This window comes from Lepidochelys olivacea (genome assembly GCF_965140295.1).
Source record: "Lepidochelys olivacea isolate rLepOli2 genome assembly, chromosome: 7".
In the NCBI taxonomy this organism is placed as follows: Eukaryota; Metazoa; Chordata; order Testudines; family Cheloniidae; genus Lepidochelys; species Lepidochelys olivacea.
Window position 1 is genome coordinate 121652150 of NC_140417.1, and position 27941 is coordinate 121680090.

The window sequence follows — 27941 nt, forward strand, 5'->3', positions numbered from 1 at the left end:
TACGAACTGGTGCACAGCCAGATTTTGTCCATTCACTCCTGGATTCCAGTTTATCACAATAGCTGCAATAACACTCCAGAAACCCAGCAACCCCAGAGCAGCCACTTGGAGCTGTGCTGAGACCCTGGATCTCATCACCCTCTGGGGAGACGAGACACGTTGCGGTCAGCCACCAGGACAAAGAACTTCTTGTGAACATTGCCAGGCAGATGTCTGTGAAGGGCCATGGCTGAGACGCCAAACAGTGCCAAAGAAAGAGCAAACAGCTCAAGAACACCTACATTAAAGCGAGGAACAACAGGGACAAACTATCCAACTATCCATGTAACCTGTCCAGTTTTTGAGAAGCTGGATAGGATTTTACATAACCACACAACCCTGGCCCATCTTCCCTCCCTCCCCCCGAGCATGACCTGCGAGACTCATAGGAGGATGAGCATGAGGAGGGGGGGAAGAGATCTCCCTGAAAATCCAGGATCTCTTCAGGACTCAGGTCAGGACTCTGATACTAGCCAGGTAGAAGGCAAGCCTGATTCCTGCCCTGCAGCAACTAACCCCGATTCCTGGGCAGCAACCCAGCCTGGGACTGATCCTACACAGGGAACCTCAGCATGTAAGTCTTTTTAGAATAGTTATGTTCTAGTGTATTTTTATTATGCTATATTGCATTGCTAGCGTCTGTTCCGGGTGTCCCATGGCCGCAGCCATTGTAGGCAGATATGAGCTAGAAGCCTGTCTGAGGCCAAGGTCCCTGCCTCCCTCCTTTCCCCTCCAGTTGCCCATGTTGTCCATTCCCCCCACTCCCATATACCTTTCCAAAATGGCAGCTACTCCAGCAGGGCAGTCGGCCTCCATCTCATGCTAAAGCCCTGACTGCCAACTGTTTTCAGACCAATGCCACAGCAAGCACACGCCCACGTACTCATTTTCCTTTCGCCTTACCTCAGCTGTTCTACCTGGCAAACACCCTCCCCGGCCAACCCTGTGGCCTACCTCAAAATGGCAGCCGCCAGCCTGGCACAGCCACAGCCTCTCTCCCATGTAGGGTGACCAGTTGTCCCGATTTTATAGGGATAGTCCTGATATTCGGGACTTTGTCTTATACATGTGCCTATTACCCCCCACTCCCTGTCCCGATTTTGCACACTTGCTATCCGGTCACCCTACTCCCACCCCAGACTGGAAGAAGGAGAACATTCTTTTGTGAGAAATGCAGAAATTTAGTGAGCCGGTGGCTACAGGAAAGGAAGCTTGGTTAGTGTTCTGATGTTACGGGAGGTTGACACGAACACGGTATGCTTGTAAAGCTAAAAAGGGCACCGCTCCCCCGTAAACACCCTGTGACATGCATTCTTACCGACTGGTAATGGCGAACGCTTCAGGCAATCACTGCAGAGCACTGTCACTTTCTGGCTGCACTTTCAGCATTTCTGCGGGGGAGAGAACGCAAATGATAAGGCTGGGAAATTGCTCCATTTTTGCTGGGAGATTATAAGAAACAGCTACCTGATCATTCCTTTTCCCTGCCCCTGTATAGCTCACAACTCCCTTCCACTCCTGCAACACTTCGGGGGGATCATCTTGGCGAATAACTTCACAGCATCTCTCACTGGTCTGCTCTTTTGGTTTTGACTAAGGCCATTCTCTGCCTCCTCGTCACCTGCCTGGGGGTAACATCATATCAGCACCTCCAAAGCAACAGCAAAACTATCTTGAGCAGGAAACGTAATTCCCATCTCCCCTGACCAGAAACATAATTCCCAACCCCCCTCCCTCCCCGCCTCCACGCATAGGTGCTGGAACGAAGGGTGCTGGGGGTGCAGCAGCACCCCCTGGTTTGAAGGGGTTTTCATCATATTCAGGGTTTACAGTTTGGTTCAATAGCTTCCAGTGCCCCCGCTATAAAAATTGTTCCAGCACCTCTAACTCCATGGCACTACAGCCAAGCCGAACGGCGTACACTGCACAGACCACAATCCCGGAGCACACGCCGCTTCCCATCCCCGAGGTTTCCCCAAGTGTGGGAAGGATCTCAGAGAGGTGAAGCCAGAAACGCATGGAAGGAAATGCGGTCACAGCCTCCTTAGAACATGAACAATAACTGCTGGTCTTTTATTTACTTTTAATGCTCCCCAACAACCGCAGCACCTGCACTGGCCAGCCCCTGCGGAACAGGGCCCTTCCCAACAGCGGAGTGGCTGGCAAAGCTGAGGGGGGAGAAAACGGAAACCTGCGATGAAATGTTTGCAGACATCAGTGTCCCCAGAAAACTGAAACCCACAGGGAGGTGGAGGCTGGATCTAAAGACTGAGGGGGGAATCCGACAAGGAGCTTTCTGAGGGAGATCGGTGCAGCGGCAAAGGACAGCGTGGCAGTTGCCAGGGAAAGCCTTGCCATGGCCAAAGCCAGTATAAAAAAAAGACAGGGAGATGCCAAGATGCCATGTTGCAACAGCACATGTCACCATCTGGGCAGCAGGCCCTATCAACCCCTGAATAACACAGGGTACCTGGAACAACTCCTCCCCGCTGTACCTTGGCAGCCTGCTCCCTGAGCCATTTCCCTCCCAGACCTGAGCTCAGGGCACCTGGAACCCCTGCTCTTTTGAGCCCTCTGTCGCCCCTAGTAACTTCGAGCCTCAGCCCTCAACACCCGAAGTCCCACGAACCAGAAGAGGCAGAGCCAAGACGTATACTGGCTCCTTGTGTCATGCCCTGCCCTGCAGCACTTTGCTGTTTTGTTTCACTGCTAGATTAATGAAAGGCTTCTTTAGAGTTGGATAGATTGTTTTGTAATATATTGTTTCATAATTAAAAGCCGTTGTTTCATTTTCGAGTGAAGGTTCGTTTCTGTTTGTTTATTTTATAAAAGCCTTTAAAATTTCATTCATAAGGAGCCAACATTTGCAACAGAAAATAATTACGCTTGCACTAATTCATCGGGTTTTACAAACACACCGGGCACAACAGGGATCGCCACAACATTGCACTTCCACTGTCCGTAAACACTGAACTGCACAAAAGACGTCTAACCCCCGCCCTCTCTGTGTCTCGCTGCACAATCTCAGACTCAAAATCAGAGCAATCCCTGACAATATCGCCCCGCCCGTTTGCATGTTGCATTGTACACCATGCTGGCTGCTCAAACCGCTGAGCAAGTCTCCCTCAGCTTCCTGCCCATCGCTAAGGCTTACTCCCTCACTCTCACAAATATTGGGGCAAAATACAACATGCAGCTCTATAATCTTGGGGATTTTTCTTTTTTTGGATGCTGCTTCCAACAGAGTCCACAAACAGCGCCACCTTCCTTTCCAACAGCCAAATGCACACTCTGCTGCCATTCTGCAGCTGCTAAGGCAGGAGTTAAGCAGTTCCTGCCTTCTGTCCAAGCAGCCTGTGAATGGCTTCATTAAACGGGGAAGCAGAGGCAAAGCTGGATCTCCCATGGATCTCCCATGATAAACAGACTGATCCGAATGGCCACAGTGATGCTGGGGGCAAACAGGCCTTTCTCCATTACGGTAAAGAGAGCTCAGTTTTGAAAGATTCTAGCATTGGGAATCCGTCCAGACCAGACTATAAACCCGCCACCATGGTAACACATGCTTGGAGCACCAGGAAGAAATACCCCCCTTCTGTTTATGAGTTCTGAGCCCTGCTGATGTTGGGGAGACCCACAAATAATAGACATTAGTCCCATCAGTTGTCCCAATACAGTTCGGGAATCCCATGCGTGCAAAGCCATCATAAACCTCCTGAGCACTAACAAGCTTTATAACCTGGTGCAACAGTACCTGGCATCACACAGCTGCATGACGCTATGCCCCAACAGTAGAGCTCCCCTTTCCAAATTGGTTGGCTACGGACGGGGGGATTCTGCGTGGGCAGTGGTGACCTGCTTGTCCACAGGTATAGGGTACGGCATGTTGGTACACTGCCGCTCTGGGGCAAGCTTAGCACATAGCTCCAAAAAGCCTGCCTTCCCTCCTCCTGCAATTCTCTTGCCACAGCTGGTCATCCTAGGTCTGCAGAACAATTCATTCCCTCCAGTTGCTCCAGGAACCAGTCCTCTATCACGGTAGTTCTCCACCGTTTTTCATTTGCAGACCCATAAAAAATTTCAAGTGGAGGTGTGAACCCCTTTGGAAATCCTAGACAGTCTGTGGACCCCCAGGGGTCCACGGACCACAGGTTGAAAACAACTGCTCTATCAATTGCTTGGTGTCTGCCTCTTCTGGGTCCTGGTTCCACCGTCGCTGAAGGAGATGCTGCACCATCATGTGTGTATTTGAGGCTACCAGCGTAGCGGCATGAAGCATCGTGGGGTCCCTGCTCACAGACAGCAGCATGGCCAGCCTACCCAGAAAGGAAGTATGGACGGAGACAAATGAATCATGAGATTTTTAAAATATGTGAACTAGTCTGGCTTCACTAGGCACCCCACAATGCACAGCAAGTAAAGTCCCAGCATGCACACTGCTCGGCAGCAAAGCATAGGAACATGGCATACCTTCTGAGAATGCTGCAAACTGAGGGTGTACACACTGTTACTGCGGCTTGTGTGCTGTGAATTACCCGACATGCAACAAAAAGCTGCAGATTAACACCCCCATGTAGACAAGCCCTTAGGCTATGTTTGCACGACAGACCCTACAGCGGATGAAACTTATGTTCGGCCAGGGGAGTGACCGACAAAAGTTTTACCAACAAAAGTGCCAGTGTAGACATAGCCTCAGGGGTGCTGGAACAATTTGTAAGTGGGGGGTGCTGAGAGCCATTGAACCAGACTGTAAACCCCCGTCTATTATGGAAACCACTTCAAGCCAGGGGGTGCAGCACCCCTAGTTCCGGCACATATGCATAGCCTTACTTTCCAAGAAGCAAGTGCACAAAACTGCTGGAGAACTAGTTTCATGGACACTAGAGGGCGCCATATGCCCGTGGAAACCCTTGTTTGGGTAGCAAGACATAGCAAGCAGGGGGTAGTTTTTGTCCCTTGCTAAGGCTCATGCTATAGGACATGGGCAAGACTTCCTTCCGTTTTATCATATGCTATTTCAGGACGAAGAAGAGCGAGAATCAGCAGAAGAATATTGTGGGGCAGGCTGAAAGATTCTCTGCTGTAGCTCACGAAAGCTCATGCTCAAATAAATGGGTTAGTCTCTAAGGTGCCACAAGTCCTCCTGTTCTTTTTGCGAATACAGACTAACACGGCTGCTACTCTGAAACCTCTCATGCACTAGGCGCTATTGTAAACAACCTGGTGGAGATACAATCTGCTCTGGAAAAGCACCTCTCATTTTAAATCACAAGCCAGGGGAAAGCATCCAGTCTTCCTTACTAATCTCTTTAGTTACTACTCAGACTGACCTCATGGGTCACAGGAGGTGTTAAAATAACCCTGACCAAAGCACCTCTGGATAGTGCAGTGCGCTCGCTAATGTGTGCCACTGCCCTCAACTGACTGAAACAAAAAGATTGCTTAATTGTGTGCCATATGCCCTATATTGCTAAGAGCTTGTGGAGATTCTCCTTTAAGTCTAGTGATCTGGATCTGTTTTTTGCAGCAGGGAAACCTCTGCTGTAGCTGTGAAGCTCGGAGTGGCCATGGCATAGAGCACAGTGACAGCCAGGAAACCCTAGCTGGCCATTCATTTTTTTTTTTTTAAATCTGATTTACCTTGAGATTTCACCTAGATTCCTCTCCGTCTTAAAAACTTCACACAAACTGGATGTTCATTCTAAAAGGAGCCACTGTCAAGTCAATCATTTAGGCTCAAATTTCAGGCTGTGGTTGTTTTTTTTTTTTAAAAAGAGAGATTTGCAAACTCCGCTGTGAATAAGAGTTGGGGGTTATTTTTGTTTAACGTCATGAAGACAGATACACGTAAGTAACCCCCCTACAGAGCTGGAACTGACACAAGAAGCAGAGTGAAATGCAGACAGAAAAACCAAAGACAAATAGCACCTTGGGGCGACAGTTTTTAAAGCTGCCTAAGGGCTTTGTGTTGTGCCTTTATACAGCATTAAGAATAGGAGGAAGCCACATGACACAGCTGGGTTCCAAATAACCATGTCTACTAACTAGACACAAACGTACAAGGCCTAGATACATATATACAATGATGTTTCTGCAATAGAAGCCAACTAGATGGTTCAACCCAATTCCTATGCACTGCAATCTGTCTACGCAATTCCCAAACAAATTGATTGAAATTAGGCATCCAAATTCTCTAAATGGCTTTGGAAAGCTCAGTCTAGATTGCCAAAATTCACTCCCTAATAACTGTTGTTTCCTTAGTAATATATGAAAGGAAGGTATTTTTATCTCAGTCATGTCCCTTAAACTACATATCAAATTATCAATAGTCTGTTTCTCCCTCTCTCACGCACATGCTCTTTCTAAACCACGCCGTTTTGTCCCAGCAGGAGCCAAGGTGATTGCAGTTAATGTAAAGCTTAATTACTGGTTTGTGGGTTGTTGTCCCTCCCCGCCCCCTGAAGTCGATAATAGTGAAATTCTAAGATCAAGCCAGAAAGACTATAAATGAAGTTGTATCCAAGTTCATGATCAGTCAGGCTGACTCTTGGGAAAAAGGAACACATCACAGATTTATCGTTAATCTTCACACTCAGCTCTTTAATCAAGGCAGCTGTCCAGAAGTTAATAGGTGTAAAGCTTGATTTACAACACAAAGGAGATTAAAAGATAAACACTGTTTCCAGTTTTATTTTACTTTTCAGTTTGACACAATTATGATCTACCAAAAAGGAGCCTTCTAACTATTCTCAGAGCAGTTATTAACATGCAAACTCCTGGGCAGATCCATTAAGAGACCAAAGAGCAGGCTTCCATTTGCAGAGAGAAACTCTTTGCCTTTTCATTTACACTTCGGGATCAGAGCCTGACACCGAATCCCCTTTGTAACAAGGGGCTGTCCAGCACCTTTACAGCAGGCAAAGAGATCAAAGACGCAGCAGAGGGAATTCTGCCCCTGCACCCCAGAAAGCACTGACAGCAGCATTTGGGTCATCACGTGGAGCATTTCAAATTCTTGGATCAAGGGATCATTTTTAATTGCTTTTGGGGGGAGGCCCCAACCTCCTCTCACCCCAGACATAAGACACCCCCTATTTCAGCAACCCTCCCACAAGCTAAGGAGCCGTTGTCATGAAAGGGTGAGCCCTCAGTGAAATCCCAGTGAAGACAAAGGCAGACAGATCCCCAGTTACCAGATTCCTTGGTTACAGCTCCCTAACCATTCACCTAGGGCTCATGCACACACAGCCTAACCAGCTGCATCCTCATCCTCCAGAGGATCTTGTCCCTCCCAAGGCCTCTAACATTGAGACAAGCCGCAGGCTTCACAGATGAGTCACCTGACAAGGATCTGCTCAATTCAGCAAACAGTTTCAGCTATTTCTGTGTACTTCCTGCAGTCCGTTGATTGAAGAAGCCCAGGGCAGGATCCCTCTTACCGGGGCAACGCACAACATCCTGCAATGATTGGCTGCATCGTTAATATAATTATAACATAAGCATTATTAACAAATAACAACATGAGATTCAACTTGGAAGAGTGCATCTGTGGGAAAGAATCCAATGCCCAGACACGCAGGGGGAGGGACAAGCCTGGGAAGCAGTGATGGCCAGAAGAGGGTGGGAGTGACAGGGGATAGCAAATTAGGCATGAGTTTGCAATGGGATGTAGTAGTAGCAAGAGTCCAGTGCAATTTGGGGTGGCACATGCAGCAGGGGCTACATCTGGAAGAGTGAATTAATTGCTGGCCACTGCAATACCAGAACAATACTGACAAACTGGAGGGAGTTCAACGAAATGCAGCTACAATTATAAGGAAGCTGAGGGGACCGGGGCTGGATCAAGGCCCAGGTACCACAGGCCCATGCCAAAGGCCCCAGCTCCTGCAGTCACATGATAAGATCAGAATCTCAGCTTTCATTTTAAAAGAATTGTGTTTCTAACCCTCACAGACACAAAGAAAGCCTGAAAACATGGTGTGAGTGTAACCTGAGTTTGCAGAGAGCCTGAAACAATAGCTTCAAGAAGTGTATGCTGCCCTATTCATCTTAACTCTGAAACCTGCTACCGCACCAGAAGGGGCAAGGCCACAGCCTGGGGGTGGGCCATATGACCTCAGCATGGGATGGCCCTAGGGTCCTGGATTGCCTTATCTCAGCCTAGGAGGGACTGATGTATAAAATGAGATTAAGGTCCAGATTGTAACTACGTGCCCGGGGTTGCGGGGGAAGGGCAAGAGGAGCCTTCCCCACCCACCGCTGCAATATGAGTTGAAAGCATAGGCCAAGTGCCAGGCTCACCCCAATGGTGGCACCAGCCGCTCCAGCAGGGGAAGGGATGAGGAGAGGGCAGGACTGCGGAGCTCCCCCACTCCTCACTGGCCAGCAGCACTGAGGAATGTGCACTCTGCATCTTTTTAGGGGGGAGTGGGTTGCTTAAAATGCCTCTTGAGAGTCTCTTGGGCTCCCATTGGGCTGTGCTTTGAAGGCCCAACCCAGCTCTGGAAGTGCTACATCTGTGTCACGCGGCTGGGCTGGGGAACATCTGAAGGGTGGAAACAGCCAGGAGAGGGGTTAGGATGGCACAAAAGAGTGTGATTGGGAGCAATGGGGTGGGGTTAAGGAGGCTGAATAGCAGCAAAGCCTTCCTGCCAGAGAGATCTACCAGTCGGCCACGGGGCGTGGCAGAAGCTCTGTGAACTGTGAAAGGCATGCTGGGCAAAGCCCTCGCACGTGTCCTAGAGGGGACAATCCTGGCCCTGGGGGAGGGGCTGGGTGTTCTAACAGGCCTATCCTGTCCCCAATTTCTGTGAGGAGTCAGGCCCCAATGCAGAAGGGAGGGGGCCACTTCCTGTGGGAGTCGGACCCGTCAACTGCTGACCCGGTCAAGCCCAATATCGTCACTGGTAGTGCGGTGGCAGCTAAGAGCAGGTCCCCAGGGTGCCAGGCACTGAGCAGAGAGACACGGTTCTGCCAACCTCGCAAGATCAAAAATTGAGACAGCCCCCCCCCCCAATCACAAGATTGGCCCCAAATATCATGAGATTGGCTCACAAAATTGTGAGGGGTCCCCCTCCCAAAAAAAGACTAGACGGTGTTTTTTAGTTTGTCTGTTTATTGCTGCAATCCCACCCCCCCCCCCAGCCCAGCCCCAGCACGTGTGGGTCACACTCAGTGTCGCCCTCTCTCCCGAATGTATTGGCTGAGTGATTTTGGCCCCATCTGCCTGTCCTCTGCCCAGTGATGTATTCTGCTCCCACCCAGTTTCTCTCATCCATCCAGCCTCCTCTCTGCTCCTGGGACTCTTCACTCCCTTCTCCCCGGCCTGGAGGGGGCTGCAGCAGGGTCCCCTCTCTCCCTTCCAGGCTTGGGGTGGGGGGAAGCTCCAGGAGCTCTTCACCCCTTCTGCCCCCTCCTAGGCCAGGTGCTGCAGGGAGCAGGCGCAGAAGAACCATCTCCCATTGCTCACAGGAGAGGAGGAGGGAGCAGAACTGCCCTGAGCAGCTGGGCTTTTTATCTCTCCTCTCTCCGCCTAGGACAACGGCTTTGGGGCGCTAAGGGGGAAAAGAGCTCTTCCTACAGAAGCTCTGATTGGTTGCTCAGCCCCAGGAGGTGAAGCAAGTGGGGGGCGCAGCCAATCAGAGGCAGATTCCCCCCAGGCAGGGCTACATTTGGCCAGAAGGTTGGAGCATCTCTGGTCATTGCAAAACGGGCGCTGGCCTCGGCTGAAATCCCATCCCTGGGAGAGCTGGCCACACGGGAGACAGGCTCTGCCCCAAAGAGCTTCAGTCCTAAGTAAATGAAGGGTGGGAGGGGAAACGGAGGCACAGGGAAGGGGCGTGATTGGCCTAAGACAGAGGTGGGCAAACTACGGCCCACGGGCCACATCCGGCCCAGCCCCTGAGCTCCTGGCCCAGGAGGCTCACCCCTGGCCCCTTCCCCGCTGTTCCCCCTCCCACGCAGCCATGCCATCGCATGGGCAGCTGGGCTGCGAGCTCCTGCCGCAGCGAGCGGCATGGGGCGGGGAGGGGGGGGCGTGCGCGCGCAGCAGTGAGAGGGTTGGGTAGGGTATCCTGGGGGGCAGTCAAGGGACAGGGAGCTGCTGGTGGTTGGATGGAGCGGAGGTTTTGGGGCGCTCAGGGGTTGGGGAAACAGGGCGGGTTGGAAAGGCGTGGGAGTCCCGGGGGGCTGTCAGGGGGCGGGGGTGTGGATAGGTCGGGGCAGTCAGGGGACAGGGAGCAGGGGGGTTGGATGGGTAGGAGGTTCTGAGGGGGGCAGTCAGGGGGCAGGAAGTGGGAGGGGTCGGATGGGGGCTGGGGTCAGGTTGTTTGGGGAGGCACAGCCTTCCCTACTCGGCCCTCCATATAGTTTCACACCCCGATGTGGCTCTCGGGCCAGAAAGTTTGCCCACCCCTGGCCTAAGAGGACACAGCAAGCGTGGCAGAGCCCGGATTAAACCAGTAATAACCAGAGACAGGCCTGCACCAGAAGTCCAGATCAGAACTCTCCTGACCTCTGGGGAGGGGCAGAGTCAAACTCAAACCCAGCTCCAGGTTTCCCATTGGGTGGTTTCTGTAGCAGGAACCCCAAATCCATTCCAGACGCCCTGAAATGGAGGATGCCCAGGCAGGCCTCTCTCCGGCAATAACACGGGGCCTGAGAAGAGTTTCGTTCCATTCCAGGGGCTAGAGGCTGTGCAGAAATCAACACGGGCGTTGCTGTAAGCTTCTCTCTGCTAACCCGTCCTCTGGGGGCCTGGGTTTTGTTTCAGGGGCACAGCATCCATGAAGCATGAAGGGAAAGAGGGCTGCAGCAGGCAAGCAGGAGCAGAGAGCTGGCCAGCTGTGGTGGGAGGGAGGGGGGAGAAGAGGAGGAGGAAGGTAGATGGACTGGCCTCCTTCTCTGCCTTCATGTCATGGCTCTGGAGAGGAAGTGGAAAGCGGAAAAGCAGAGTCAGGCAGGAATGTGCTGCTCCAGCCAAATCGCTGGCTGCCCCAGCCTCTGGCCACACCCAGCTCTGCCTGGGTAGGAGGGACAGTGCCTGGACTCTCAGCCAAAGAGCCACTATTTCCCCACTAAAAAGAAAAGGAGGACTTGTGGCACCTTAGAGACTAACCAATTTATTTGAGCATAAGCTTTCGTGAGCTACAGCTCACTACATCGGATGCATACGAAAACTTATGCTCAAATAAATTGGTTAGTCTCTAAGGTGCTACAAGTCCTCCTTTTCTTTTTGCGAATACAGACTAACACGGCTGTTACTCTGAAACCTATTTCCCCACTGTTAGGGTGACCATATGTCCCTTTTCGAACGGGACAGTCCCTTTTTTAAGCCCAGTCCTGGCTGTCATGAAGTTTTTTGACAAAAGTGGGCATTTGTCCCGTTTGCTCTTCTCGACTTGATCAGTTGGCAAGAGCAAACGGGACAAATGCCCACTTTTGCCAAAAAGTGGGGTGTGTTGGAATGTGCCGGATGGGGCCAGTGGGGCGGGGAGGCAGGCAGGGTTCCAGTGACCAGCAATCCTAGCCTCGGGGTGGGGTGGGGGGGCAACGGAGGGGGCAGGCAGGTAGTCCCAGCCTCACACGGAGGGAAGGTGCGTTCCAGAGAACCCAGCATGGCAGGAGTAGGGTGGTGAAACACAGGTGAGCGGTTTGGGGGGACGGGGACGGGGGATAGGATTTGGGCCAGTCCCACGCAGTGTCCCGTTTTCCCTTTAGGAAATATGGTCACCCTACCCACCGTGCCTCCAAAAGAGCTCTTGGCCACAGGCAATTCACTGCGGCTAAGAGAGTTAGTCCCCATTCGTGTCCCTAACTGTCCCTTTGCAATAGAAACAGGCCAAGCTGCACTGCTGCATCCAAACGGCCCTGTTGTTTGGATCAGTGTCCAGGTTGCCAGGCTGTTGGGGAGTGGAACAGGATCTAGCCATCCCCAGCACTGGGGGAGGATTGGGTCTGCCGGCCTCTGCTGCTAATTAACCCTAAATCAAACCCCTCTCCATTTCCAATCCAATTTGGAGCAGCCAAGCAGCGAGCGCAGAGGCACAAAGAGCCCTCCCCATGCTCCACAGAAGTCAATGGGGCTTACTCATGGCAGCAAGGGGTTGTAGGAATTTGCTTTTGACCTGCAGCACCCCTGCTATTACACTCCTAGGACACCCCGCCCCCCCAGCACACATCTCCTGGCTGCAGCACCCCCTACTATTCCAGTCTGCTCCTCCAATGCATCTCAGCCCTGATCTGCAGTCCCCTTGCATCCGCCTTTCAGACTCAGGCAGCCAGTTGTAGTGAACTGTGTGACCTCTCCAGAGGTGTCTGCCTCTGGCATTATCCTTACTATGTCAGGGAACCCCAGTTAGAGCATTAGAGCAGAACCTTCTCAGGGCTCAGAGCAAGCAGCCTCCTTAGGGGAAGTGATGAAGAGAGCTCCAGACACGCCCCGGACAGCTGCACGCCACATTTCCCTCCACAGCCTGACGCTGCCGTGCGATCTCTCTCTGGTTTGGGGGCGGATTATGAATTTTTTCCACTAACTTGTTTTCATGCCTTTTTTTTTTCTTTTAAAGGCACAATGTTTTCTTTGAAACAGACAGAAAGTAACTGACAGTTCGCTGCCTGTACAAGCCCCACCCTGATGCAAGGCTGAGACTTTTCCCTCCCACCACACAACATCTAACAACAGAGGACCCCTTGGCACACAGAAAGGAAGCTGTTGAAAATAAACGCTATTTTGAACTGTTTTAACTTCTTGTGCTGGCACTTTCTGAGCTGGATCCCACTCTCCTCCTCTCCCTGCAGAGGGGGAGCCAGCTACACTGGGAGCGTAGCCGAGAAGGCTCTGAAAACGGATTTAACAACCCTTAAGTAAGTGGCTTAGTTTTCTTCTTGTCTTTACATTTGTTCCAGGGTAGCACTGAAATAGAGGCTGCTTACAAATAACCACATGCACCACCCTAACTGGGAATGAAATCCATTAGCGAGGGGAGACTTCTCCCCGAGGATGGAGCATTCCTGTTTGTCACCCAAACAAAGTTTTCCTTGGCCTGTTGCTAGCTCCAATCCTTGAAAGAAAGGGTGGCATGGTTTTGGTTTTGTGCAATCGTTCTGTGTTCCCCTGAATAATAGTCCTGGATTTTTATCATCCCATTTCAGGTTTAGAGTCTTTGAGGAACACTGTACAACACAAACTTTATGGCTGTCAAGATCATGAGTCTGATTCTTCACCCAGATTCTCTAGTTTTATGCTAGTGTAAGTCTGTTGATCAGTGAGTTTGACTGGGTAAAACTGGGGTACTGCTGTAGGGAATTAGGGCCCTAGTTTTTAGTGTTTAAACCCATAGTGATTTTAAAGAATAACTGTAATGGAATCACGAATGGATAGAAGTAATAGAGAGAACTGGACTGAACTCTGTACTCACCCCCCCACCACCACCCCGTGCTAACCCATGGATTTAAATAGGGCTACACTGGGGTAGGTAGGGTGGTAATTGACCCATTGTGAACTATTGATCTCAGGCATCAGGTTTGGACTAGCTCTCTGCCATAATTTCACTAGGATCAGCTCAGTCTTCCAGGGGCCTGTAAACTAAGTACCAGATGTGTGTGTGTCTTTCACAGGAGACCTTAAAATCTGGGTTCCCTTTATCTGATTGGCCTGAACATGAAAGATCCCCTGCTACTTTTCAGAGAAGTTGGGGTTTCCATGGCACCAATTTTATATTCGCCATCTGCATGCAGGATGTGGGGCTGGCCCTTTCACAAAGGTCGTAGCTAGAGATCTAGCCAGGTGGCATTTGATCTGCAAGGAGGCCATGCCTCTTTGGGATCTGCCATGATCAGGAGGTGGATGGGTTTCTACAGTCAGCTCCCAGAGGGCTACGTGCCATTCAGGAGATGCAAAAGACTATGGAGTAGGTACTGATACAAACTCCAGGGTAGGTTTACCAGCCTCTCAGATGGGCCTTTGTCAAAGCTCTAGTCTCAGTGAGTTGAATCATAGCTCCTACCTGAAATCTTGGTGCTTGATGGGTTTGGCTGAGGTTCATGTCAGTTAAACCTGGAGAGCAAAGTGAAACCCAAGAGATTGAGGAATCCAGCCTGATGACCCAGAACTGCTGCCTTTTCACACACAGCTCCCTGCCCATCTCCCCCTGCAGGGGTGGCTGCACTTCAGTGCTGCTGGGCTATGTCAGAAGCAGTGTTGCCTGGTGGATAAAGCACTGGACCAGGGACTCAGGAGACTTGGGTTCTATTCCTGGCTATGCCACTCACTGATTGCTGGGTGACCTTAGGCAAGTCACTTCACCGCGTGGGCCTCAGTGTTACCATTTGTAAAATGTGGGTAATGATACTGACCTCCTTTGTAAAGTGCTTTGCGATCTACTGATGATAAGAGCTAGGTGATAACATATGTATTCCAGGCTCCCATCCTACAAGCCCACTGAAATCAAGGGGTTTCCTTGTCTGAGGGCTGCAGGAGGGGCCCATAATTAGCAAAGTGCTTTGGGATCCCCAGAAATGATAGGTGCAATGCTATTCTGGTGTAAGGAGCACAGAGGGGGAACCACGCAAGCTAGTCAAATGCCGCTTGGGAGGGTCCTGCAATGGGATTTCACTGTTGCCTTGTCCAAGAATCTAAGCCGGGCCCTATCGCATGGCAGCCGGGCTGTGACAGTAGAAAGCAGGTGGTAACCAAGCCCCAGCTAGTGGGTGAGTGTAGGGCTGATGGCAGCTGCATTGATACAAACCCGATGTATCTCTCCTAGGGGTGATACATTGCATGCCCGTGGATTGACTTTTGGTGAAGACAGACAGAGCCCTGGGAGACTTGCTGCTACCAGACCACCCGGCTTCGTTCTCATTCCGTTCTCCAAACACCAGAGCAACCCGCTCTGGTTTCTGGGTATTGCTACTCAACTGGCCTTTCCTGTACTAATGAAAACTGTAATCGGACCTGCCAGCAGAAGGCCTTCTATTGCCCTCTATGCACATCACCACATGACACAGGAAATAGGAGCTAGGCCCAGGGCTTATCTTCAGGGCATCAGTTAGCTCAAGTTGCTGCACTCAAGTGAGCCTAGTGAGAGAGACCACACTTCACAACAATGCTGGAGTTACCCAGAGCAATTGGGCCGGCAGCAGAGTGTGACTGGATTAGCTGCTGAGGACTTGCTGTAAGGGGAGCGGTTGCAACCCCCTTATTAGCTTGAGCATCAGCAAGTTGCAGTAATGGAGCTTCAACGCATTCCTTCTGGCAGGCGAGCTAGCTCCAGTTTAAAGCACCACTTACAGGGCCGGTGCAAGGATATTTTGCACCCTAGGTGAAACTTCCACCTTGCGCCACCCCTCCTTCTATCCCCCCCCCCACCCCCAACCTCTGAAAACTAGTAAACTTTGCCTTATAAACAGCCTGTCAGAATGGGTAATGGCTGTTGTAATGTTTCTTTTTTACCTTTAAGGCGTTTCAGTGGTCTGCCATTGCCTCTGATGGTCTCCCATTCAAAGTCTTACTATTGTGCAAAGCTGAACAACTGAGCCTTGCATTGCATCACCAGCCAGGTTAGGCAGGGTGACAAATCCCCCTTGCCCCAAAGGGCCATTATCCCCCAGTGACTCATTTCTACTCCAAGTCTGTAAAGCAGACGTTTAAGGTAAATACGTTATTCCTTCAATATTACCCATGCACACATCTCTATTGCTGAGGGGCAGGTACCAGCGGGGGGAGCCAGGCACCCCAAGCCCAGGGCAGCGGCAGGAGCAGGCGGGGAGCGTAGGTGCCCTGGGCTCGGGCCGCCCGGCTCCCCCCAAGCAGCGCCTAGTTCCCGCTGCTCTTGGCCAGCAGGTGCAGGGCCCCAGCCAAGCTTGGCCCCTTGCATCTCCTCCATGGCGGCGCCCCCCGCCCACGTCCTGCCGGGGGGCCGTGGCAGCAGTGGCTGGGGAGCCTGAGAGGAGGAGTGGCCCCCGGGCAAGCAGGGGAGACTCCGAGGTGAAGAGGCTGCTGGCCCTGGTGCAGCCCAAGCGCTGGAGACTGATAGGTACCTACCCCTAAGGAATAGTGTAAAAAAAAAATTGGGGGGCACCGCTTTTTGGCATCCCCAAATCTTGGCGCCCTAGCCAGCTGCCTAGTTTGCCTAGTGGTTACACCGGCCCTGACCACTTAACTTGAGCTAGAGATTTTTGTGTGTGAATGCGAGTCAAGTTGGGGTAATTTTCAAGTATAACTGTGAAGACACACCCTGAGACATAGAGGGTATGTCTATGATACAGTGTAAGCCCAGGTTTAGTAGAACTCAAGCTAGCAGACATGGGTTTCTTAGCCTAGGGCTTGAGCATCTATACTCATTGGAAACCCCAGGTTAGGAATTGTTGAACCCTGGGTGCCAACTTGAGGGTCCAGTATCTACATTGTATTATGTGGACCAGATCCACAACCCATATCCCAGAGTTCCTACCGCTCTCCCAAAACGTGGCCATTCAAGCCCTTCGTTTGTGGTGCAGTATGGGAAAACTTGACTGTCCAGGGGACAAAGAAAGACAGCACATGGGATTGTGGGATACGCTTGGTGGACTCCCAGAGCATGTGTCCAGTGGCACTGCATCTACACTGCAAAGGAATACGACTTGAACCCTGGGTCCTGGCTTGACCCAGGCTCAGACCCGCCACTCCCTTACAGGCCTGAGACCCTGAGTCGGATTAGTGTGATTTATGGGTAGATGGAAGGGAGGTTAGGCTTGAACTTGAGTTTGAACCCTGGGTTTACATCGCAGTGTAGATGTATCCTGAAACTTTTATGCTGTATTAAAACATCCAGGGAGGCACCTTTCCTTGTATCCATTCTAGGAACAGGGACTCGTGTTAGTCACAAGACACCCATCCATTCATCATCAACAGTACTGGTCACTTGCAACTATTAGTTCAATCCAAACCTACCATACTAGGCCTAAATACTTGTGATTATCATCAGACCCTGCCCTTCCGCAGAGCCTTTGGCCCGAGGATCTCCACACTGCTGTTACTAATACTCATTCGTTAGGCCCCAAGAGACAGACCACTCGAATCAGAATCTGCAACTGCTGAGGCAGTAAAGCTGACCTAGGAGGAAAACCTCAGTCCTATTCAACTCCCAGAGAAGTGAGTGTGATTTGCCCCAGGGTTACACAGCAAAACAGTAGCAGAGGTGGGAACACAATCTAAGAGTCCCAACTCCACACCTCTGCTCTAATCATTAGATAACACTGCCTTTCTTTGTTGCAGATTTACAGGATCTTCTAGTATGGAATGATAAAGCTCATGCCAGTCTGCTGCCTCTCGAATATTGGCTCTATGATTCACATTTCTCAGTGCTGTTATTGTCGTTGTAGCCAGCGTGAGGAGAGAGGACCCAGGCTGCTGTAGGCATCTCCGATTGGGTGCTCAATCCAAGATGGCTGCCCTCATCACTGAAAACTTCCGCTTCCTTTCTCTGTTCTTCAAAAGCAAAGATGTGATGATCTTCAATGGCCTGGTGGCCCTGGGCACGGTGGGCAGTCAGGAACTCTTCTCTGTGGTCGCCTTCCACTGCCCCTGCTCTCCGGCCAGGAACTACATCTATGGACTGGCTGCCATTGGAGTCCCAGCCCTGGCCCTGTTCCTCATCGGCGTCATCTGGAACAACCACACCTGGAATTTGGTGGCCGAGTGCCACAAGAGAGGGGCCAAGAACTTCTCAGCTGCAGCCACCTTCCTGCTCTTTGGCTCCATCATAGGGCGGGCTGCCGTGGCCCCTGTCACCTGGTCAGTCATCTCATTGCTCCGCGGAGAAGCCTACATCTGTGCCCTCAGTGAATTTGTGGATCCTGCCTCCCTAGATGAATTTCCATCAAGATATGGACCGGAGACCCTGGCCAGGTTCCCTTGTAAGGACATTCCAGGGAACTTGACAAGTTTTAAGGAAGAAGTTATAAGACGACTAAGATATGAGTCCCAGGTATTGATTTACTTGTATGTCTGGGTGTGGAAGGAATGTTGACAAGGAGTTAAAGGAGACTGGGAGCCAGGTCTCCTGTGTACTATTTCTGGCTCAGGATGAGAGTGAGACTGAGAGCAAAGATTCCAAGGCTCAGAGACAGAAATTGAAATCCTGGCCCCATTGAAGTCAATGGGAGTTTTGCCATTTACTTAATTGAAGCCAGGATATTACATAGTGTTGTCTAGTGGTTAGAGCAGGACACCTGGGCTGTATTCCCGACTCTGCCACTGACTTACTGTGTGACCTTGGGAAAGTTACTTTCCCCTTCTGTGCCCCATTATCTTCCTCTCTGAGGGAGATAATACCCACTTTCCCCTCTGTGGCTCAACCTATGTACCAATAAATTCTCTTTGAAACTGCAGCATTGGGAAGCCAAGATAAGCAAAATGGGGAAAGTGGCCCTGAAACACTCAGCTCTGTTCTGAGCTGTGACAGGGCAGGATGCCCATCCTGTCTCTTTTCAAGCCACGAACTGCTCAGAGCTCCATATTTACAATATCGTACACTCCTTAACTCACTTGGCCAAGGAGCGGGGAGACAGAAGGTACCTTCCACATCAGAAGTGGGGGGTGAGGGGGCAGCAGCATCAGGGCCCACTCAGGCTCCACCTCCTCTTGAGCACATTCTTCCTGTGGTAGCTTTCTCCAGCCCATGGCCAGTCTATCAGTTAGGCACAGCTTTGCCCCTCCGGTTCACTCTGGGGTGATTTAATTGCTGTTCCCATGATCAGAGAGCTGGTAGAGCTCTGTCTACCCAGCCCTCTGTCACAGCAGCCCATGCCTGTGAGCACCGCGTGTCCAGAAATCTGGAGTGAGTTACACCTACTCTGAGGTGCAAGCTGTCCCAGGACCAGGGTTAGATCCCAGAAACCTGTACACTTTTTACATTAATAATCTGCTTTGGGGGGAAGTTTGCTTTTAAGACACATGTTCATGGCTTTGTGAGGACCTACCGAAAAGAAAAAGAAAAAATGCAGCATGTGTTAGGTGCAAGAGGACAATACATTATCCAGACACCGGGAGATCAGTTATCAGAACCAACTCCACATCAGCTGACCCAGCGCTTTGCAGCACCATAGACTCATAGGTTTCAGAGTAACAACCGTGTTAGGCTGTATTCACAAAAAGAAAAGGAGGACTTGTGGCACCTTAGAGACCAACCAATTTATTTGAGCATAAGCTTTCGTGAGCTACAGCTCACTTCATCGGATGCATACTGTGGAAAGTGTAGAAGATCTTTTTATATACACACAAAGCATGAAAAAATACCTCCTCCCACCCCACGCTCCTGCTGGTAATAGCTTATCTAAAGTGATCACTCTCCTTACAATGTGTATGACAATCAAGTTGAGCCATTTCCAGCACAAATCCAGGTTTTCTCACACCCCCCCACACACACATAAACCCACTCAGAATCATAGAATATCAGGGTTGGAAGGGACCTCAGGAGGTCATCTAGTCCAACCCCCTGCTCAAAGCAGGGCTGATCCCCAACTAAATCATCCCAGTCAGGGCTTTGTCAAGCCTGACCTTAAAAATATCTAAGGAAGGAGATTCCACCACCTGCCTAGGTAATGCCTTCCAGTGTTTCACCACCCTCCTAGTGAAAAAGTTTTTCCTAATATCCAACCTAAATCTCCCCCACTGCAACTTGAGACCATTACTCCTTGTTCTGTCATCTGCTACCACTGAGAACAGTCTAGATCCATCCTCTTTGGAACCCCCTTTCAGGTAGTTGAAAGCAGCTATCAAATCCCCTCTCATTCTTCTCTTCCGTAGACTAAACATCCCCAGTTTCCTCAGCCTCTCCTCATAACTCATGTGTTCCAGTCCCCTAATCATTTTTGTTGCCCTCCGCTGGACTCTTTCCAATTTTTCCACATCCTTCTTGTAGTGTGGGGCCCAAAACTGGACACAGTACTCCAGATGAGGCCTCACCAGTGTCGAATAGAGGGGAACGATCACGTCCCTCGATCTGCTGGCAATGCCCCTACTTATACAGTCCAAAATGCCATTGGCCTTCTTGGCAACAAGGGCACACTGTTGACTCATATCCAGCTTCTCGTCCACTGTCACCCCTAGGTCCTTTTCTGCAGAACTGCTGCCGAGCCATTCGGTCCCTAGTCTGTAACGGTGCATGGGATTCTTCCGTCCTAAGTGCAGGACTCTGCACTTGTCCTTGTTGAACCTCATCAGATTTCTTTTGGCCCAATCCTCTAATTTATCTAGGGCCCTCTGTATCCTATCCCTGCCCTCCAGCGTATCTACCTCTCCTCCCAGTTTAGTGTCATCTGCAAACTTGCTGAGGGTGCAATCCACACCATCCTCCAGATCGTTTATGAAGATATTGAACAAAACCAGCCCGAGGACCGACCTTGGGGCACTCCACTTGATACCGGCTGCCAACTAGACATGGAGCCATTGATCACTACCCGTTGAGCCTGACAATCTAGCCAGCTTGCTATCCACCTTATAGTCCATTCATCCAGCCCATACTTCTTTAACTTGCTGGCAAGAATACTGTGGGAGACAGTGTCAAAAGCTTTGCTAAAGTCAAGGAACAACACATCCACTGCATTCCCCTCATCCACAGAGCCAGTTATCTCCTCATAGAAGGCAATTAGATTAGTCAGGCATGACTTGCCCTTGGTGAATCCATGCTGACTGTTCCTGATCACTTTCCTCTCCTCTAAGTGCTTCAGAATTGATTCCTTGAGGACCTGCTCCATGATTTTTCCAGGGACTGAGGTGAGGCTGACTGGCCTGTAGTTCCCAGGATTCTCCTTCTTCCCTTTTTTAAAGATGGACACTACATTAGCCTTTTTCCAGTCATCTGGGACCTCCCCCGATCACCATGAATTTTCAGAGATAATGGCCAATGGCTCTGCAATCACATCCACCAACTCCTTTAGCACTCTCAGATGCAACGCATCCGGCCCCATGGACTTGTGCTCGTCCAGCTTTTCTAAATAGTCCCAAACCACTTCTTTCTCCACAGAGAGCTGTTCACCTCCTCCCCATGCTGTGTTGCTCAGTGCAGTAGTCTGGGAGCTGACCTTGTTCGTGAAGACAGAGGCAAAAAAAGCATTGAGTACATTAGCTTTTTCCACATCCTCTGTCACTAGATTGCCTCTCCCTCATTCAGTAAGGGGCCCACACTTTCCTTGACTTTCTTCTTGTTGCTAACATACCTGAAGAAACCCTTCTTGTTACTCTTAACATCTGTTGCTAGCTGCAACTCCAGGTGTGGCCTTCCTGATTTCACTCCTGCAAGCCCGAGCAATATTTTTATACTCATCCCTAGTCATTTGTCCAATCTTCCACTTCTTGTAAGCTTCTTTTTTGTATTTAAGTTCAGCAAGGATTTCAGTGTTAAGCCAAGCTGGTCGCCTGCCATATTTACTATTCTTTCTACACATCGGGATGGTTTGTCCCTGTAACCTCAATAAGGATTCTTTAAAATACAGCCAGCTCTCCTGGACTCCTTTCTCCCTCATGTTATTCTCCCAGGGGATCTTGCCCATCAGTTCCCTGAGGGAGTCAAAGTCTGCTTTTCTGAAGTCCAGGGTCCGTATTCTGCTGCTTTCCTTTCTTCCTTGTGTCAGGATCCTGAACTTGACCATCTCATGGTCGCTGCCTCCCAGGTTCCCATCCACTTTTGCTTCCCTTTCTAATTCTTCCCAGTTTGTGAGCAGCAGGTCAAGAAGAGCTCTGCCCCTAGTTGGTTCCTCCAGCACTTGCACCAGGAAATTGTCCCCTACACTTTCCAAAAACTTCCTGGATTGTCTGTGCACGGCTGTATTGCTCTCCCAGCAGATATCAGGGTGACTGAAGTCTCCCACGAGAACCAGGGCGTGCAATCTAGTAACTTCTGCGAGTTGCCGGAAGAAAGCCTCGTTCACCTCATCCCCCTGGTCCAGTGGTCTATAGTAGACTCCCACCACGACATCACCCTTGTTGCTCACACTTCTAAACTTAATCCAGAGACTCTCAGGTTTTTCTGCAGTTTCATACTTGAGCTCTGAGCAGTCATACTGCTCTCTTACATACAGTGCAACTCCCCCACCTTTTCTACCCTGCCTGTCCTTCCTGAACAGCTTATATCCATCCATGACAGTACTCCAGTCATGTGAGTTATCCCACCAAGTCTCTGTTATTCCAATCACATCATAATTCCTTGACTTTGCCAGGACTTCCAGTTCTCCCTGCTTGTTTCCCAGGCTTTGTGCATTTGTGTATAGGCACTTGAGATAACCCGCTGATCGCCCCTCATTCTCAGTATGAGGCAGGAGCCCTCCCCTCTCACGTGCTCCTGCTCCCTCCCGGTATCCCACTTCCCCACTTACCTCAGGGCTTTGGTCTCCTTCCCCCGGTGAACCTAGTTTAAAGCCCTCCTCACTAGATTAGCCAGCCTGCTTGCGAAGATGCTCTTCCCTCTCTTCGTTAGGTGGAGCCCGTCTCTGCCGAGCACTCCTCCTTCTTGGAACACCATCCCATGGTCAAAGAATCCAAAGCCTTCTCTCCCACACCACCTGTGTAGCCACTCATTGACTTCCACGATTCGATGGTCTCTACCCAGGCCTTTTCCTTCCACGGGGAGGATGGACGAGAACACCACTTGCACCTCAAACTCCTTTATCCTTCTTCCCAGAGCCACATAGTCCGCAGTGATCCGCTCAAGGTCATTCTTGGCAGTATCATTGGTGCCCACGTGGAGAAGCAGGAAGGGATAGCGATCCGAGGGCTTGATGAGTCTCGGCAGTCTCTCCGTCACATTGTGAATCCTAGCTCCTGGCAAGCAACAGACTTCTCGGTTTTCCCGGTCGGGGCGGCAGATAGATGACTCAGTCCCCCTGAGGAGAGAGTCCCCGACCACCACCACCCGCCTCCTTCTCCTGGGAGTGGTGGCGTGGAACCCCCAACCCTAGGACAGTGCATCTGATGCCTTCCAGTCGGCGGAGTCTCCTTCTGCTCCCTTCCCTCGACGTATCATCTGGTCCACTATCCGCATTAGTACCTGTGGCGAGAACATGAAAACGGTTACTTACCTGTATCGGCATTGCTGGTACATGGACGTTTCCCTTTTTTCTTCTGGAGGTCACATGATGCTGAATTTCTTCACCATCCTCCTGTCCCCGATGTGCAGCCTGCTCTGAATCTTCAGAACCTTGTGCCCGTAGAAGCATATCCTGACGTCTGTCCAGGAAACCTTCAGTTTCTCTTATGCAACGCAGGGTCGATACCTGTTGCTCCAGACCTTGAACCTTCTCTTCCAATATGGAGACCAGCTTGCACTTTGTACAGACAAAGTTGCTTCTGTCCTGTGGAAGAAAGACAAACATAGCACATCCAGTGCAGGTCACAACAGCTGAACACCCCCCATCCATATTACCTTCCTTCTACGAGCTTCCTCAGGAGTTGTAGTAATTACTCAGAGAATCCGGCAAGATGTAAGCCTCAGTGGGCTCTCCCCAGGCGAACTCCCAGGCAAACTCCTTCTGTTAGCTGCTGTGCTGTTCGCTGCTCAGCTGGTTCGCTACTGACTGGCTTTTTATACAGTCAGGCCCACTTAAGGCTCACCTGGAACAAAGCACTCCCACTTCCCGACCTTTTCAAACAACCAATCAAGCACACAGTCAAACTGTCCTCACAACAAACACTCAGGTACATGTTGGATCTGAGTTAGACAGACAAGTCTGTCCACTCTGCAGTGATCCCCTTGTGGCCCAGTCAGGAGCAGAAGTGATGGGGTGTCCTTGAATTAGAACAGAAGGAGTTGCCCAGGTCAGGGTGCATTGGCCACGCTGTGAGGGGTTCCAAGTCTGGAGTAGGAGGGGAAGCTGCAGATCAGGACTGAGGTTCATCAGCTGAGCTGTCTTGGCTCCAGTCTGGAAGAGCAGGAACGGTTGCCCGTCAGGACTGAAGGGCATTGGCAGAGGATTGCTGGGAATCTCGCACAGCACCTGCTTATGCTATAGTCAGTTCTAGTCAGTGGCTATCAGTACGGCATCATGTTCACAGAGACAAAGAATGCAAGGGCTGGTGTCCTCCTGAGCCAGCATGAACTGGGGAAACGCCAGTATGAAATGGGGCAGGTTCTTTAATCGGAGATTGGACTGATGAGCTGTTCTGATGTAGCCCTCTCTGTCTCTTTCTCAGCTCTTTGGATGGCTGCTCATGGGGGTCATCGCAGTCTTGGTTTTCCTCACCAAGTGCCTGAAGCACTGCTGCTCACCGCTGAGCTACCGGCAAGAGGGCTACTGGGCCCAGTACCGCTCTAGCGAGGCCAAGCTCTTCCAGCGCACCGCTGAAGTCCACTCCAAGATCCTGGCCGCCAACAATGTCAAGCAGTTCTTCGGCTTCGTGGCTCTGAATAAGGAGGAGAAAGAGCTAGTGGGGGAGTTCCCAGTGAAGGGTGTCCAGCCAAGCCCGCAGTGGAACGCCATCACTGGGGTCTATATCTACCGGGAAAATAAGGGCTTCCCACTCTACAGCCGGCTCCATAAGTGGGCCAAAGGGGTGGAAGGGAACGGGCCAGGGCCTGATGGTCAGGAAATGGTCTTCCTAGCCACATAAGAGAACCAGCAGCCCAGGGGGATGACGGGACCAGTTCCCCACACCATCTCTGCATCACAGTACGTTCAAAGAGGTAAAAACGGCATAGGTGCACAGCTAGTCGATTTGCTGCTAATTCTCCTCCAAACAGCTGTTCCTCCTGGGCACAGCACGGGAGGAAGGATGAACAGCTTCAGGACAAAGACCAACTGCATCGTGCCAGGAACCCGTCTCTATGACACAGCCATGCACTGCTGCTCCCACACAGAGGACATGGCACCTAAAGCAGGTACGTGCACCCTGTCTCCAGACTATCAGTGCTCCAGCCCTACTGTTCTGATGCACAGACAGAGCCCCCAGGTCCTGCGTACACAAAGACACGTTACAGATGGGAAACCAGATACAATACACTGCCAGCGTTCCCCTATCTCAGCCACGAATGCTGCAGCCTCTTTGCTCTCCTTCATTTCAGGGTCAGGACAAGACCACCAAGCACAACTTCCTATTTTATTATTAAGAGTTTATCTTGCAGTTCTATAGCATAAAGAAATTCCCAGGGCACCTGCTGGGCAGCTGTATCTGGGGTGGAACACAACAACAGTCCATCAGTGCACCAAAAAACTCCAGAGCCTAAGGGTTTGTCTACATGAAGGAAGGGAGGGGGTAGTATGCACTAACTTGGATTGGTGCACATTGAAATGACCTGCGTTCACACACAGCACAGTAGCTCCATACTTAAAGGGTACAAAGTTCACCAGGCACTGAGTTAATACAAACCTATGTTCATGTATGCACATTGCTCATTCACACTATTTTGGCAGTCCTCTAAGTGCCATCCCACACTGGTTTGCATGTCCCCAGGACTGACCTGTCGGTTTACCTGTGTATCGTCCCCCTCCGCTTCTCTGGGGTCAAGTTGCACTGATGCCAGCAAGTAGGACACTGATATTGCACAGGGAAATTTAATGAAGTGGAATGTAATTACCCCAATGGGAAACTGGCCAGGACACCAAACACCCTCTTTCATGAGCACAAAAGATCATCAGCTTGGTTTTATGTATCTTGAAGACAGCACCGTCAGCAGACCTGCATCCTGTTGAGCTGGCTTTGGACAGGTTGAGTCATTAACACCACTTCCTGCAGCATCTTGGGCTTCTCATCCAAGCACTGACCAGCTTCACCCCTGCTTAGGGTCTGAGATATGGCAAGCTCATAATCAGACTTAGTTACAGTGCACACTCTTGACACTTAATTGTATCAGTTAAGCATCTTCCTCCTACTGGAAGGAGACCAGAGACCAGCCAGCCAAAAGACTGCATTATGAGCACGTCTTGTGCCTGTAGAGACTGAGGTTTGCACTGATGGGAATTGGTGGGATTCAGCCATGGGAAGCAGTGACCACTCCTCCCTTCTTTCATTGGGCTTTTTAAACTGTTTCCACTGCCTTAGATGGCTCCTGAATGAGATCCTTGCAGATTCTCTCTCAGGAACTAAGTTCCACACTGAGAAACAGACGGGAGGTTGAAATGTACCACTGTCATTGCACTATTGTGTTGTCCACTGGCTGGACACTTGATTTGAATTTATAGCATTGCATAATTCACCAGTCTCTAATTGCATGTTGAATTACATACACACAATTGTCTCTATTTTAAAGGTTGGCAGCATATTGGAGTTGGCTTTTCATATTTATAATGCTCCTTTATATATGCGCCTTGTTTTTATGCACTTTTGCTATGGCCTTTCATGGTACTGTCAACCCCAAGTGTACAGATATCATGAGTCAGGAACTTCAAACTCATGCGACTCGATTAAAAATTAAGGTTTTTTAAAAAAAATTAAAAAATAAATTTGAATTCTTTTTCTCTTTGCTTTCTGATTTCTGAACATTTTGGGTGCAGAAAATGGGTCAAAGAAAAGCGTGAAAATGTGAACACGAGGGCCAGAAACTTACTTTGTTTTTTTAAATTAAAGTTCCGATTCTGTCATGTTCACATGACTCCAGGAGCTGACGGTTTAAGCAGACCACCAACTATCATGAGAGTTGGTGATATTGCTTTCATAATCCCTGCTGCACTGATTTGGGTGCAGGTTTTACAGAGGATTGATGCAGTGGGTGAAGGGAGGACCGGACCCTGCTCTGTCACTCTGCTCTCTTGTGAGAGAGAGCTGGAGCATAGCTAGCAATTGGAAATGGGCCCTGGGGGACATCTCACGGACTGCTGGTGCTAATACACACAGGTTGTCATCGCTATACATCACATGCTGGCAGGAAGTGAAGTGATGGCAGTTTGAGTTGGGTTTTTTAATTCTCCTTTTCCTTTACGGTGCAGACATTCTATGCAGCTCTCCTTGGCGATCTACAACAGACAACAACCAGGACGCTTATAAAAGCCTGACAAATAGAAAGAAGTCAGGATTTAGCATAATGAGTAACTGCTATTCATGCCCATCAGCTGAGCCAGGAACTCAGGCTATAGCAAGTAATAGCACCCCCACCCCAGCAGCTTCTAGCCAGGGGCTCTGCTGGTTATCAACTAGGAATTCAGCATGGATTTTGTAACGAAGGAAGGAGCCCAAGACTAAGTTAGGAACAGGCTGTTCCTCTCTCAGGATACCTCCATAAACCCAGGCAAAAATTCAAAAATCTGGCACTGTAGCCAAGATTCTTTTCCACTGCCTCTCTAATGGCTGAAAAGAGCAAATACAAATTTGCTTTAAAGATCACAAATTAATCTTAGATTCAACTAATTACAACTCACACCCTTCTTACTAAAGGTTAAACAAAAGCATCACAAAGTCATCTTGCAAGAATTTATTTTATAACATTCTGAAGGGCCCATAATCCCACGCCTCAGATTAACCCCCCTGACCCTGAGGCCAGAGAACCAGCCTAAGAAGATGGTTCTCAACCTGGGCTGATGTTGATCAGTGACAGCCTTCTGACGCTCATTCCTTCTCTACATAAAAAGGAGGGAATGAAAGGTGGGCAGAGGCGCGTAAACACAGACCATAAGAACGGCCAGACTGGGACAGACCCAATGGTCCAATTAGCCCAGTGTCCTATCTTCTGACAGTGGACAGCACCAGATGCTTCAGAAGGAATGAACAAAACAGGACAATTATCGAGTGATCCATCCCCTGTTGTCCAGTCCCAGCACCTGGCAGTCAGAGGTTTAGGGATACGCAGAGCATGGGGTTGCAATCCTGACCATCGTGGCTAAAAGCCATTGATGGACCTAGCCTCCATGAATTTATCTAATTCTTTTTTGAATGTAGTTATACTTTTGGCCTTCACAATATCCCCTGGCAACAGGGTGATGGGGCATTGTGTGAAGAG

At 50.2% G+C, this 27941-nt stretch overlaps 1 protein-coding gene across 2 annotated transcripts; it reads left to right on the forward strand.

The window, feature by feature from the left end:
* The first annotated feature begins 12635 nt into the window (after positions 1–12635).
* On the forward strand, positions 12636–26457 carry CALHM2 (calcium homeostasis modulator family member 2). Of its 2 annotated transcripts, XM_084633974.1 has the most exons (4): positions 12636–12903; positions 14805–14941; positions 17294–18005; positions 24206–26457. In XM_084633974.1, the coding sequence occupies exons 3-4, from the start codon at positions 17463–17465 to the stop codon at positions 24620–24622; spliced, it is 960 nt and encodes a 319-aa protein (XP_084490100.1). In that variant the 5' UTR covers positions 12636–12903; positions 14805–14941; positions 17294–17462; the 3' UTR covers positions 24623–26457. The 2 variants fall into 2 exon arrangements, with proteins under 2 accessions (XP_084490100.1, XP_084490101.1); XM_084633975.1 differs by lacking the exons at positions 12636–12903; positions 14805–14941 and having other exon boundaries at positions 17289–18005.
* Positions 26458–27941: the final 1484 nt, after the last annotated feature.